General features: G+C 41.0%; 1 protein-coding gene across 1 annotated transcript in view; it reads left to right on the top strand.

Moving 5' to 3' along the window:
- Positions 1–128: 128 nt before the first annotated feature.
- The window catches only part of LOC102843470 (CMRF35-like molecule 7-like), a 61222-nt gene continuing 47368 nt past the window's right edge, over positions 129–13982 (top strand). The window contains exon 1 of the mRNA XM_006896414.1: positions 129–150. Coding sequence (XP_006896476.1) covers positions 129–150 — 22 coding nt within the window. The remainder of the gene's footprint in view (positions 151–13982) is intronic.

The following is a 13982-nucleotide window of genomic DNA, read 5'->3' as shown; positions in this document are numbered from 1 at the left end:
TTTGGGTTTGGTTTTGGGTTAGCTTTTGGGTTTGGGTTAGGGTTTGGGTTAAGGTTAGGGCTACGGTTATGGTTTGGGTTTGGCTTAGGGTTGGGGTTAAAAAGAAAAAAAGTAGAAGTATAATCACGATGCCCCATACAGGCATGGATGGTGAGACTTCTAATATATTTCAGATGTTTCCAGGCGGGTCCAGTCTTTGAAAGGAGACATCAAGTTTGGAAAACAGCGGGTCAGCAAAGGAGAGAAAGATCTTCATGGCATCTATTGGATTATAATGATGAGTTTGAGCATAAGAGATTATGAGGAAAACTAAGTTCAGAATCAACTCGATGGAGACTAACAACAACAGGTAGGAGAAACATTAAATATTTACAGGCATGGATTCTGAGGCACCGTCTCACATACTTTGGGCACGTGGCTAGAAGGGATCAGTTCTTGGAGAAGGACATCATGTTTGGAAGGCTGGAGAGACAGTGCAGGAGAGGAAGACCCCAGATGAGGTGGATTGCCTCAATGACTGGAAAAATAAGATTAAGTCTGTCAGAGATGATGAGACGGGCTCAGGATAGGGCAGGTTTCAGAGCTATGAGTTACAGGCAACTTGACGGCACGTAACAACAACGTTCAGATAATCACAATATTTTTAAAAACAACCCAGCTTTTTCTTTTCCCCACACCTAGACTATGTTCTCAGTTGTATCCATGTGGTCTTAGGGCCTTGGCCGGGTAGAACCTGTAGACCTGGGTCCTCTGTACAACATCTTTTTGATCAGGTCTGGGTTTTGCCCTAAGCTACTCCAGAATAGACTTTTCTATCCTTCATTTCCCTATCAGCTGCCTCAACATGACATCTCATCTTCCCTTTCTATTAGTACAGATAAGAATATCTAAAATAATGACACAAATATCAGAAGTTTTACTTTTCATGCCCCTTCCTTCTTCTATTACGAATTATCGCGATTCCATGTAATCAAGCCATTGCAGTGAACTGTTCTTCTAATGTCAGCTGTGAAATGGTGTGGCAGAGCCATCTGACCATGTCTGACTCTATTAAGAGAAAAGATAAGTACCACCAACATAGACCAAGTCAGATTGTTGTGAAGCACAGATCAATCATACCTCCTCTCTCAAAGCTTAATTGTGACACCAGTTATCCCTTCCTTGACCCCCTTTACTTGTTGTTGTTATGTGCCGTCGAGTCGCTTGCGACTCATAGCAACCCTATGCACAACAGCCCTAAACTCCGCTCTGTCCTGTGCCAATCGCACTGTCTCTGACACTCCCATCCCAATTATCCCAGTCACTGAATCAATCCACCTCATAGAGGGCCTTCCCCTCCTGCGCTGTCCCTCCACCCTCCCAAGCATGATGGCCTTCTCCAAGGACCTGTCCCTCCTCACAACATGTCCAAACTATGTTAGACGGAACCTTGCCTCCAAGGAGCCACCTGGTTTAACCCTTTCCAGGACAAATCTGTTTGTTTTCCTAGCAGTCCATGGTATTCTCAATACTATTCTCCAGCACCACAGCTCAAAGGCATCAATTCTCCTTCTATCCTCCTTGGTCATTGTCCAACTCTCTGATGCATAACAAGTGATTGCGAAGACCATAGCCTGTGTCAGACACACCTTAGTCTCCAGAGAGACACCATTACTCTTCAGTACTTTGGAGAGGTCCCTAACAGCAGACTTTCCCATGGCAATGCGCCTTTTAATTTCCTGGCTGCTGGTGCCAAGACTGTTGACTATGGAGTCAAGCAAACTAAAGCTGTGTACAATCTCAATCTCTTCACCATCCATCCTGATGCTGCCAATACTCATATTCTGGGTTTAAAAACATATTGCTGAGGTTCCACAGAATTTACAGACAATATTCATAATCATGAGGTTCATTAGGGAAGGAATAAGATGGAGTGAAGGATCAGAAGTAACTTAGGACACAGTTATTAAATCAGGACACCTTCTTCTCAGCCATTTCCACAAGCATACCCCTCCTTGTCTGGCCTCTTCAGGATAATTGGATCTCTTGGGCCTGCCTGGCTTCTGCACTGCTTGGTCAAGTGTCACAAAACTCTTTTGCTTTGCCTTGAAGTCAAGAGGGCAACCCGACTCCATCAGGAACTCTTTGACCAAAGTCACACAGTCATCTTGCTCTGTGGGCTGGGAGACTCACGACACTATCTTGTGATGTTCTCTTTCTGCTGTCTCTCTTACTATTACTTCACTGCCGCTCCCCACTGCTGTATCTAGTTATCTCTCATCTTGCAGCTGTCTTGTGCCTGTGTCTAAGACATTCCGAGAACAGGAGTCATGGGTCCAAGAGACACATACTTCTCTCAGCTTTTCTTCCAAGTGGTTGTCAGGGCCTCCTCTGCTCTAGACTTGACTCTTTTAAGCCTAGACAGATGGTAAATCCTAGACAGAGAGTAAAAAGAGTCTCCTCTTCAGTGTTCCAGATCTTTTATTTGTATGCTTTCATTCCCATGGGGCTTGCATACACTTTACTTGCATTGTTGTTGTTAAGTTCCATTGAGTCGTAGACAGCTCATAGTGATTCTGTGAACGAAAGTCCTCAACACCTGCGTGTACAACTTTCATCCTTTCTCCAGCTTCATAGGGTTTCCAGAGGCAAGCCATTTATGGAAGTGGATGCCACTCCTGCTTCCAAGCTTGTTTCAACCGGGGAGAGCCACCAAGCCCTATCTACTTGCATTGTTAATAAGTATTTAATCCCTTTAGTGCCCCCAAGTACCTTATTTGCATATTTTCATCCAATCATTGTGCGGAAGTCACAAGACCAATAGCTTGAGTAATTAAGTAATTCATTACACCACAATCATTAGGCCTTTATCTCCTGAGACACCCCTGAGTGAATTTGAACACTGACCTTTTAGTTAGTAGACAAACATTTAATGTTTGTGCCACTCAGAGACACCTTAAGGAAGTGCTAAGAGTTAAAAATGATAATTTATATAACTTAATATTCCAATCCATGGAGCCTTCATTCAGGGGACATAGACAACCAGGGGTGACTTATAGGAATTAAGGGGGAAAATAAGCTATTTCCTCTTTTTCTGATATCCTTTGGTGTGTTCCATTAACCAAAATCAGATGGATTCAGAAAATAAAAATCCCTAGCATCATATGCCAAAAATGTTCACCTTCTGGAGATCTGGATGAGGTTGGTCAAGGAAAGACACTCAGTTTATCTAGATATTTATGGACTTGTTGATTTGACCTCTTTGCCATTAGAATGTAAGTCTTCATGAAAAAGAGGCTATATTCATCTTGTCTGGTATTATAGCCCCAGCTTCTAGAGAAAAGATAAAAAAGCAAAGCAGAAATGAAACAAGTCTGTGGCCATACTGACCAGGACTCCATCTGTTAGAATACAGCTGTGCTCCAAAATGTTTTCTTGGTTATAATTTTCACTGAGATTACATGGACGTAGCAGGCAAGAAAGAAAATGACCTTTTGCCATGGACAATTGTGTTGCAGAAGATGGTTTGAAAGTGTTAAAAAGCTAGGGTGTTACTTTGAGGGTTAAAATGTGCCTGACCCAAACCATGGGAGGAGAATTGACGGTTTTAAATCATGTCATTGGCAAAGAATATTGAACAGACTGTCTAAAGAACATATAAATTTGTCAGTGAGGAAGTACAAACGAATGCTTCTCAGACACCAATGGTGAGATTTCATCTCATGCACTTTGGACAATTATTAGGACATGGTGTCTTTGGGGAAAGACATACATCATGTTTGTTAAAAGGGAAGACCAGCAGAAAAGAAAGAACGAGATATCGTTTGACCAGCAGTGCACTCTGGGATACACAGGCTATATTATACATAGCCCTGATTCACTATGAATCAGAAACGAACTTGACAGCCCCTTAACAACTTTTTTTAAAAAAATTTATTAATTTTAATGAACATTTGCAGAGATTTTGGATTTCCATTCATTCATTGTTGCACTTTTCTCCTTGCCCAGCCCTCCCCTCCTAGTTTGATCCTCTCTTTGAAAAGTAAAAGAAAAATTCTTTCTTTGGTATACAATCCCCCCCGCCCCCGCACTCCTCCCACTGCCCCGAGTACACTCCACTATGCAAGCTTAATTCTGGACTCTTAAAAAAAAAAACAAAACAACTTCTATAAAAGGATATTGTCAATATTTTCCTCTATGATGTCATTGAGTGAGCTCAAATCTCCAACTTTTAAATTGATGTTGTTGTTGTTGTTAGGTGCCATGAAGTCATAGAGGACTCATAGCGACCCTATGAATGAAAAGCCTGAGCACAGTTCATAGAGTTTCTGGAGTCAAGCCATTTCAGAAGTGGATGCCGCTCCTGCTTCCAGGCCTGTTGTAGTCGGGAAGCTCCAGCAAACACTGTCCACCACGGGTAACCATTACCACATTTGGCACACCAGTGTCCAGTGTTTAGCATCACAGCTACCACAAGTTACCTCTGTACAACAACACACAAACCAATGCTATACCACCTAGAAGAATTTTAAATTGATACTCAAACACAAACCATATGTGCCACCCAGAAAACTACAGAGAAAATACATGGCAAATAGTTGTGCATGATACATAATAAATGCAGAGTAAATAAATAATTTTATTTAAGTTCTTTAACCCTCTAATTTTTCTTGGTATTCACATCTGACTTTCAGGGTGTTTGGTCTGGATCAGAGTTAAAACGAAGATGCTTTCATCAAACAATTAGAATATACCAATATTATGTTTTATGGATTTTGTCCCCTCAAAATATATATTGGAGTCCTAATCCTTTCACCTCTGAATGTAATTGTGATGTGCTTAATCATTTATATACAGCCTTTTAAACCATAATCTTGTAATTCACACAACATGATTGAGTGAAAATGCAAATAAGGCATTTGTAGCCCAGTAAGGGACTTGGTCAACTGGCTAATAATAAAAATAATATGCATGAAAAAAATAATATGCATGGAACCACTATTTAGTGGGACCATACAAAGACTTTATTGCATAGGACTCTATCATAGGGATTACCCAATTTTGGCATCCTGCTAGGCTTAAAAAAAATTCATCTAGGGTAAAGATGCGGGGAACCTCAATACTACCGAGAAGAAGAGACAGGAGCAGTATGAATCCTTTGGAACCAGGTTCCTGGTCCTGAGAACCTCCTAAATCCAGGAGATTAACAGAGAGTGAACTACGAACTGGACACCCTGAGACATGGTGAGAAACAGTGACAGCAGAATCCGAAAACTGGTAGGAGACAGTGCAGGGAGTTATTCCACACATGCAGAGAAAGAAAATTGATTGCCTTTGGGCAGCTTTGCTGACAGAGCGGGCTGCCTCCAGAACTTGAGGAAGCTACATTTGTCAACCTATGGAACTAGAGTTGAATGCCTTCACTCAAAGGCTTACTAGTGGATTGGGGTGCCTGGGCACTTATCAGAAGAATTAAAGAGCTTTGTAACACTTGCTCAAGAGGACAGAAGTTGGGCTGACCCAAGATGCCCAAGACACTGGGGATGAGGGGAGGCCTGAGAGACTGAAAGCCTGGAAAAGGCCCACTTATAGGAACAGCTAAGAAGCTGTCTTAACCAAATACCTGCATCCTTAGTTGTTTCTGGTCCTGAATTCGTACTGGTCATGTTACTTTCCTCATCAAGCCCATGTTTTTTGTTTTGTGCTACCAAATTGGAACCTACTCATAGTGACCCTCCAGTGGGTTTTCAGAGACTGTAATTAACACAGGAGAAGAGGACCCATATTTCTTGTGCAGAACACCTGCTGGATTCCAATCGCCTGCCTCAAAAAGTTGGAAATAGAAATGCCATTTCACCCAGCTATCCTTCAAATAGGGATATACTCCAAAGGAATCAGAGTGTGGACACAAACAGATCTTTGCACACCCCTGTTTATCACAACATGATTCACAAGAGCAAAGAGATGGAAGCAGTCCAAATTCCCATCAACAGCTGAGCGGATAGAGAATGGATAGAGAAACTATGGTACATTCACACAATTCAGCAACACTGATAAACAATAAACTTGTGAAACACTACACAATATGTATGAGTCAGGAAGATATTATACTGAATGAAATATTATCTTAGTCACAAAAGAGCAAATACTGCCTAAGCCCTCAGTTGTAATAATAGGATGGATTTGGGGTGGGGAGAGTGAGAAAAGAATGGCTAGATAAAGAACGCTGCACTGGGATGGGTGAAAGGAAGGACTAACTGACAGATATGGATGTTTAGAAATTATGAGTATGCCAACTGATAGCCTGCAGCTTGACAAGCATTGCAAAGGGAATTTGGGGGGAAAAAGGGAGGAAAATATGCATGAATGGATGAATGAAAAAAAGAAGATAAAAAAGATATATATTTCATCTATGCATCGTAAGAATTAGCCTTGGGAGGCTGATCGTGATTCTCTCCTCCTCTTTGAAACAAGGAAATCAGACAATACCTAGATCAATTTTACAATATTTGATAGTATTTTTCTCTCTTATGGTAATGAATTAGATTAGGGTAGAATGCGTCCTAGGTCTGGTAACCTCTGAGGTATATCAAAAGCAGCTTATCCATAGACGCAAGTGGGAAAACATAGGGAATGAAAATTTGAGATAGATGCATCCACAGCCCAAGAGCTCCAATGATGTTTCTGTTCCAGGAGTACAAAGAGACTAAGACACTCTTCCTTGGATGAATTGAAGTTTTTCGTGAATGGAAGAGAGCAAAAAGAATGAAAACACTGGAGAGTGTTTGTGTCTCCTTTTGACCTGACTGACTGATTTTTGTTCCTCTAAGGGAAGACCCTGTGTCTTAGTCTCCACGTTGCTGCAAAATAAACACAAATGAGTGGACTTAGAGTATGGAGGTTTATTGTCTTCGTTTTGCATGACAGATGGTATCATGATCAATACCATCGTCTTCATTAGCGCCATTAAGACCTTTATCATCTTCCATCATCTTCATATCACTATTACCATTATTGTCACCATCATCACTGCCATCACCAATACCATCATCATCTGTCATTAATAGAACCTCTATCATCATCATCATCATCACAATTCTTTTGTGATTAATTTCAAGGGAGAAGTAATGGCTGCTTTGTTCAGTGTTGTTGTTGCTGTTGTATGCTGTCAAGTTGCTTGCCACTCAGAGTGACCTGAGGTAAAACAGCTCTGAACCCTGTTCCATCTTGAGACAACCTTATCCTCTCTGACACACCTATCCCCATTACTCCAGTCACTGAGCCAATCTATCTCATTGAGAGTCTTCCTCTCTTGTGCTGTCCCTCCACCCTCCCAAGCATGATGTCCCTCTTGAAGGACTGGTTCCTCCTTGCAACATGCCTAAAGTGTGTCAGGCAAAGCTTCAGAATCCTTGCCTCCAAGGAGCAACCTTGTTCTACCCTCTCTATCACTTTCTGCTCAATTTTATTACTTTTTAAGCAGTGATTTTAAAGTTTGAAACCTTCAAAGACTAATTTCTTGGACTGTATTGCCTCCAGAACAATATTAATATTAATAATACTGCATGCCAGACTGTGGATTAAATAGTGTTTTATTGTTTAATCTCATCAACAATCATAGTTAGTAATTACCACATTTTTAGGTAAAACTGAGGTAAAAATGGACAAAATTAACAGTGTTGTTTTTGATTGTTGCAAAGGAATTGCCTGGATTTAAATTTTAGCTTCTCTGTAGCAATTTTTTTTACTTAATGACCTTTCTATTTTTAATCTGAATTTCTAATATACCTTTTCCTTAATGGAAATACTGTTTTGCCTTTGGAGGATTATTAGTTAGAAATACCCTTTCTAAATGCAAGCAAAATTTGACTCAGAAGCTTAGATGTCTTCTAAACTTGGTGAATTCGTCTCTTCATAAAGCTGATCTTGACGGCTCATATTTTGAACATCACAAACTACATTAAAATCACGCCTCACATTTCAGAGGGGAAAGTATGTATCCATAAGGTCACCAATGATAGTGTAATTTTAAAATGCTTGAGTAAAAGTAATACAGTTCATTTTTCCCCCTCAGTGTGTTTGCTTTTCTAAAATCTTTATGCGATTTAAAGTGTTTGAAGCACACCTTTAACACTTAACTTTACTAGCTTTACGTTCATAGGGGATTAATTAGAAAATATCAGAAAATTCACCAGCAAATAAAAAAAAACACTTGTATAGTCAAAATGATAGCAAGTGTAGTTAAAATTTACAGATACATGGGAGAATTGGTCTCATTGTAGATAGACTTCTAACAAATTTAAGTATTTGGTTTTTGTTTTTACAAGATTATATCTCGTATGTAATTGCTGTTGAGTTGGAATAAACTCTTACCTGATCCGTCTTTGTTTTCAGAGGCTGACCATAAATCACATGGGAGGAGATTACCCATCTTTCTTCTGAAGAGTATCTGATAGATTCATACTGGCAGAGAGAGAGAGAGTCATCACTTTTGGGCTAGCAGTGCAACTCTCTGTTCACTAATCTGGGCTCTTTTACAAGATTATTTGGTGATACTTGGTGCTGTTAAGTTGACTAAGACTCATAGTTACTCTTTGAATGACAGATCTGAACCTTGCCTACCCTGAGTCATTCTCATAATCTTGGACATGCTCATGCTACCGTTAGAGTTGTGTCAACCCATCTTGTTGAGAATAGATTTTTTCCTTCTCTGATTGTTGTATGCCATAGAGTCAGAACTGACTCATATCTAACCCTCCATCAGTTTTGCAGATGGAGTTAATCACAAAGGAGTAGATTGTCCAACCTTCTCCTGTGGAACAGTTGGTAGATTCGAACTGAGTTCCTTTGTGATTGCAGTGCAGCTTCTTACCACTAGACCACCTTTGTTGTTGTTGTTTAATGCTGTTGAGTCGTAGACGACTCATAGTGACCCTATGAACGAACAGCCTGAGCACTGTTCGTACATAGAGTTTCCAGAGGCAAGCCATTTTGGAAGTGGATGCTGCTCCTGCTTCCAGGCTTGATTTAGTCGGGAAGCTCCAGCCAACACTGTCCACCATGGGTGCCCATTACCACGATTGGCACATCACTGTCACAGGCTTCAGCATCACAGCAACCACAAGTTACCTCTGTACAGCAACGCACAGACCAGTGCTATCCCACCTAGAAGAATGTTTGACAGGAAGACAATTTGAACCTGGCCGGAGGGCCTCAGGCCCGAGGGCCCTTTGGGCTTAACGCCGCCTCCTGGTTCAAACCCTAGGCCCAGGCTGGCTAGCCTCACTCCAGGGACAGAGCAAACCTGCACGTCAAACACATTCCTGGAAAAGCAGTCCACTCCAAAGCTTGCCACGATTCCTGCACTCCCCACCACCACGCTCCTGCCTTCTGGCAAGGAGAGCTTCCCACGACCCTGTGAAGGTGCCAGCCAAACCAGGAACAACATGGCTGCTTCCTTCCCAGCTTCCTTCGGCTTACGGCCGCCTCCTGGTTAAAAAAAAAAGACCACCTTAGAAGAGTAAAATAAAAAGGGGATGGTGAGTGTTTTGGAATCTATTCCAGGTGTCTGTCTATGATTTGAGTCAGACTTGAGTGATATCATGTATGTCAGAGTAGCACTGTACGCCTGAGGATTTTGAGTGTCTGTTGTTGTTTTTTTTAAAGATTCATTTTTTTTAGTTATTTTTGGGTAGCTTTCAGCCCTTTGGCTAGCAGTCAAGTGGATTAACATTTTCATATTACCCAGGCCTGCTGACAAAGTTAAAATTCGCTAAAATCATTCATTCTGATGTATATTTGGTTTTTAGGCATAGTGTGAATTTTTAGCACCATTTGAGTTTAAACTCACTATAACGCCAAGTAGGCATAAAAGAATGCAGGCAGGAAGAATTTGCAAAGGAGGGGACACTGATGTATGAAGGAAAGATGGAAAGTTGATCAGATGGAAAAGAGAAACATTTTTAGCCAAAGATAACTTCCACCATAATGTAAAAAGTAGACTATGAGTGTTTTTTGACAGAGTAGTACCTTAGCTCATTGCCATCAAGTCAAATTGACTCATAACTGAGTCTCTATTGATTTCCAAGGCTTTAAATTGCACTGCAGAATATTATCCATCTTAACTCCTGCAGGAGGGCATCCATTTCCTTAAATAGCTTGCCTCTGGAAACCCTATAAACCTGGAGCAAGGATGAAATTCACGCAAGTGTCAAGGACTTTCGTTATAGGGTTGCTATGAGTCGTCTATGACTCGACGACACTTAACAACATAGAGAGAGACCAGTTGGCCTAGTGGGCACAAGCTTTGCTACCAAGCCTAAGGTGGGTGACTCTAATCCACGGCCCTAAGGCTTCTCTTTAATTATTTTTCATGAAACATTCTTCTAGATCGTATAGCACTGGTGTGTCCACTTGCTGTACAGAGGTAACTTGTGGTTGCTGTGAAGCTGAACACTGTGACACTGACATGTCAAATGCAGTAACGGTTACAAATGGTGGACAGTGTTTGGTGGAGCTCCCCAGTTGAAACAAGCTTGGAAGCAGGAGTGGCATCCACTTCCATAAATAGCTTGCCTCTGGAAACTCTATGAACCCGGAGCAAGGATTAAAGTCATACAAGTGTCGAGGACTTTCTTTCATAGGGTCACTATGAGTCGCCTACAACTCGATGGCACTTAACAACAAACAACAGCAATGATGAACCTGTTTGTTCTTCTAACAGGTCATGATATATTCAACACTCTTCTCCCGCACCATGGCTCAAAGATATTAATGGTCCTATCATCCCTAGATATGCTTAATACCAGTACCAAAACCCCAAAGGAACCACTCTGCACTCTTAAAACTCATCTTCTCTACTGCTTCTTCCAAAGAACCTGGCCATAATCTGAGACCTCCATTTTCACTTACTATCAATCTTGGAAACTCATTTGTTTGTTAAATATTTCAGAGAGAACAGAGTATAGAATTTATAGTGCTCATGCTTGTTTTAAAATCTGATTTCACCATTCATTCACTATGTGGCCTAGAAAAAGTAAATTAACCTTTTTGTACTTCAATTTCTTCCTTATATTGGGAAGAAACATGCTACTCACTAATCTTGAAGTTTATTGATGATATAAACTTGCATGGCAAATGAAGAAAATCAGCAACATGAAAGATAAACAAGACTAAAATTAACTTACATCGAAAAAAACTTATCCCTAACCCTAAAGCTAACCCTATCCCTAACCCTAACCCTAAGAGACATGAAAATTCTGTCTCATTGCTCAAGACTAAGCATAATTATCATGCCTCAAAAAAATTCTTCCACTAATTCCTCCTTTCCACAGTTCCCAATCACTGCAAACCTTTGTGCTAGTATTCAAGAGTAAATAATATGTACTAATAGACTTGTTGTTGTTGTTATGTGCCATCAAGTCACCTGCAACTCATAGCAACCCTAAACCGTAAACCTAAGCCCTAAACCCTGTTCTACTGTGTGCCAATCTTATTGTCTCTGATATACCTAGCCCCATTACCCCGGTTTCTGAATCAATCCATCTCATTGAGGGTCTTCCTTTCCTGCGCTGTCCCTCCACCCTCCCAAACATGATGTCCTTCTTCAAGGACTGATTCTGTCTTACAGCATGTCCAAAGTACATCAGACGAAGCTTCAGAATCCTTGCCTCCAAAGAGCAGCCTGGTTTCACCCTCTCCTGGACGAATTTATTTGTTATCCTGGCTGTCCATGGTATATTCAATACTCTTCTCAAGCACCACAGCTCCAAGGCATCAATTCTCCTTCTATCATCCCTAGTCACTGTCCAGCTTTCCGATGCATAGAAAGCAGTTGTAAAGACCATGGCCTATGTCAGGCACATATTAGTCTCCAGACTGACATCGTTGTTCTTCAGCACTTTGGAGAGATCTCTGATAGCAGACTTTCTCAATACAATCGTGTTTTAATTTCCTGGCCACTGGTACCAAGAGTATTGATTTTAGAGCCGAGCAAATGGAAGCTGTTAACAACCTCAATCTCTTCACCATCTATCCTGATGCTCCCAATCATCCCAGAATCTTTGTTTTCTTGACGTTGATCTTCAAACCATATTGAAGGCTCTAGTTCTTGACCTTCTACAGCAAGCACTTCAGGTCCTCCTCAGTTTGAGCAAGAAGGATTGTGTCATCTCCATATCATGGATTGTTGATGAGTCTACCTCCAACCCTGATGCCACATTTCTCCTCTAAGAGCCCAGCCTCCTGGATAATTTGTTCTGCATACAGATTGAAAAGGGTGTGCACCAAGGACGTGGTCTGTCCGATAGGCATATAGTAAGTTTTTCTCTGTGGCAAGTAGCTGTGCTGTAATGGCAAAAGCCACCAGCTAACTCCAAGGGAGAAAGAGAAACAATTTCCTTCTGTGTGATTAACTGCCTCTTAAAACAAACTAGAGGGTAAGCGCTGGGCAGGTTCAGACTCTACAGTAAACAACAACAGGCATATAGTAGGTGCTCAGAACACCTGATCTGAAGTCAGTCTATCAGAATGCCTCTCCCGTATTGAGTAATTCTCTCAGATGTATCCAAATGAAGGCGTGTTCAGTGTTCCATATAAAGTCATGGTCTCTTGGCCGGATATCCCATGACCTTCACTTTCCCGTGCACCCCATTTCTAACCCAGGCTGCCCCAGAACAGGCTGAAGTTCTACATGATGCTGTGGTTGTGTGGTTGAGAGGGAAGCTTTTCTTCTTCCCTCATGCTTGCAATAACAGAGACTGTGAGAAAGGGTGGGCAAAGGAGAAGTATTGGCTCAGTGTTACCAGAATATCGTACTGTTTGCGTGTGTTGGGTTGCTGGCATTAAGTAGGAAAGGTCAGCCTGGGAAACTCTTGTATTTTCACTTTTCTCACCCATGAGGAGAAGTTGCTCTGGTTGCTTGCCATGTGTCTGCCCCCCACCTTATTCTTCCTCATTTCCCAACCAATATCTACTCCCATCATGTTCTTTGTTTTTAGCTGAAATGTTAATGAAATTTTATAGAGAACTTGGATTTCCATTCATTCATTCATTCATTCATTGTTGCACCTTTTCCTCCCTGCCCACCCCGCTAGTTTACTTTTTTCTTTGAAAAATGTTTCTTCTATTGTTGTACAACCCCCCCCCCCACCTGTCCACCTCACTATGCAGCTCTTATTCTGGATTGCTTTCATACAAACAATACCTAATTATATATTCCTTTTAAGCAGTTCTATTCCTCATCTGTTTCAATGCAGTGTCCATGATGTATCCCCTCTTTTCTTTGTTTTCCACCAACCCCCATGTCAATCCCGTTTTATAACAGTGGTATTATGTAGTATTTGTCCTTTTGTGACTGAGATATTTCACTCAGAATAATGTCTTCTGGAGTCACCCATTGTGTGTAATATTTCATGAGTTCCTTGTTTTTCAGTGCTGTGTAGTATTCCATTGTGTGAGAATATATCACAGCTTCTCTATCCTATTGTTTGTTGATGGGCACTTGGGTGGTTCCTATCTCTTTGCTATTGTGAACAATGCAGCAATAAACATGGGTGTGCATATATATGTTTCGGTGGCAGTTCTGATTTCTTTAGGGTATATACCCAATAGTGGAATTTCTGGGTCAAATGGTATTTCTATTTTCAACTTTTTGACAAAGTGCCATACTGCCTTCCACAGTGATTGCACCATTTTACACTCCCACCAGCAGTGAATAAGGGTTCCAGTTTCTCCACAACCTCACCAGCATTTAATGTTTGCTGCTTTGTTAAATTTTGCTATTCTGACAAAGGACACACTGACAAAGGAGATTATTCAGAACTGGTTTTGACAAGCACTATGGCAATTGGACAATTAAAACAGACATTCAGGGGGGGAAGAAGAGTGAACTGGGGAGGAGGGTAGAGAAAACAGTGCAACAATGAATGAATGAAAACCCCAAATCTCTGTAAATGTTCATTAAAACTAATAAAATTTAATAATAATTAAAAAAAGAAAAGGAA

This window comes from Elephantulus edwardii, unplaced genomic scaffold (assembly GCF_000299155.1).
Source record: "Elephantulus edwardii isolate Elephantulus edwardi_28Jun2011 unplaced genomic scaffold, EleEdw1.0 scaffold00185, whole genome shotgun sequence".
In the NCBI taxonomy this organism is placed as follows: domain Eukaryota; kingdom Metazoa; phylum Chordata; class Mammalia; order Macroscelidea; family Macroscelididae; genus Elephantulus; species Elephantulus edwardii.
The sequence above is the reverse complement of the archived record's forward strand: the minus strand, read 5'-3'. Positions and strand labels throughout refer to the sequence as shown.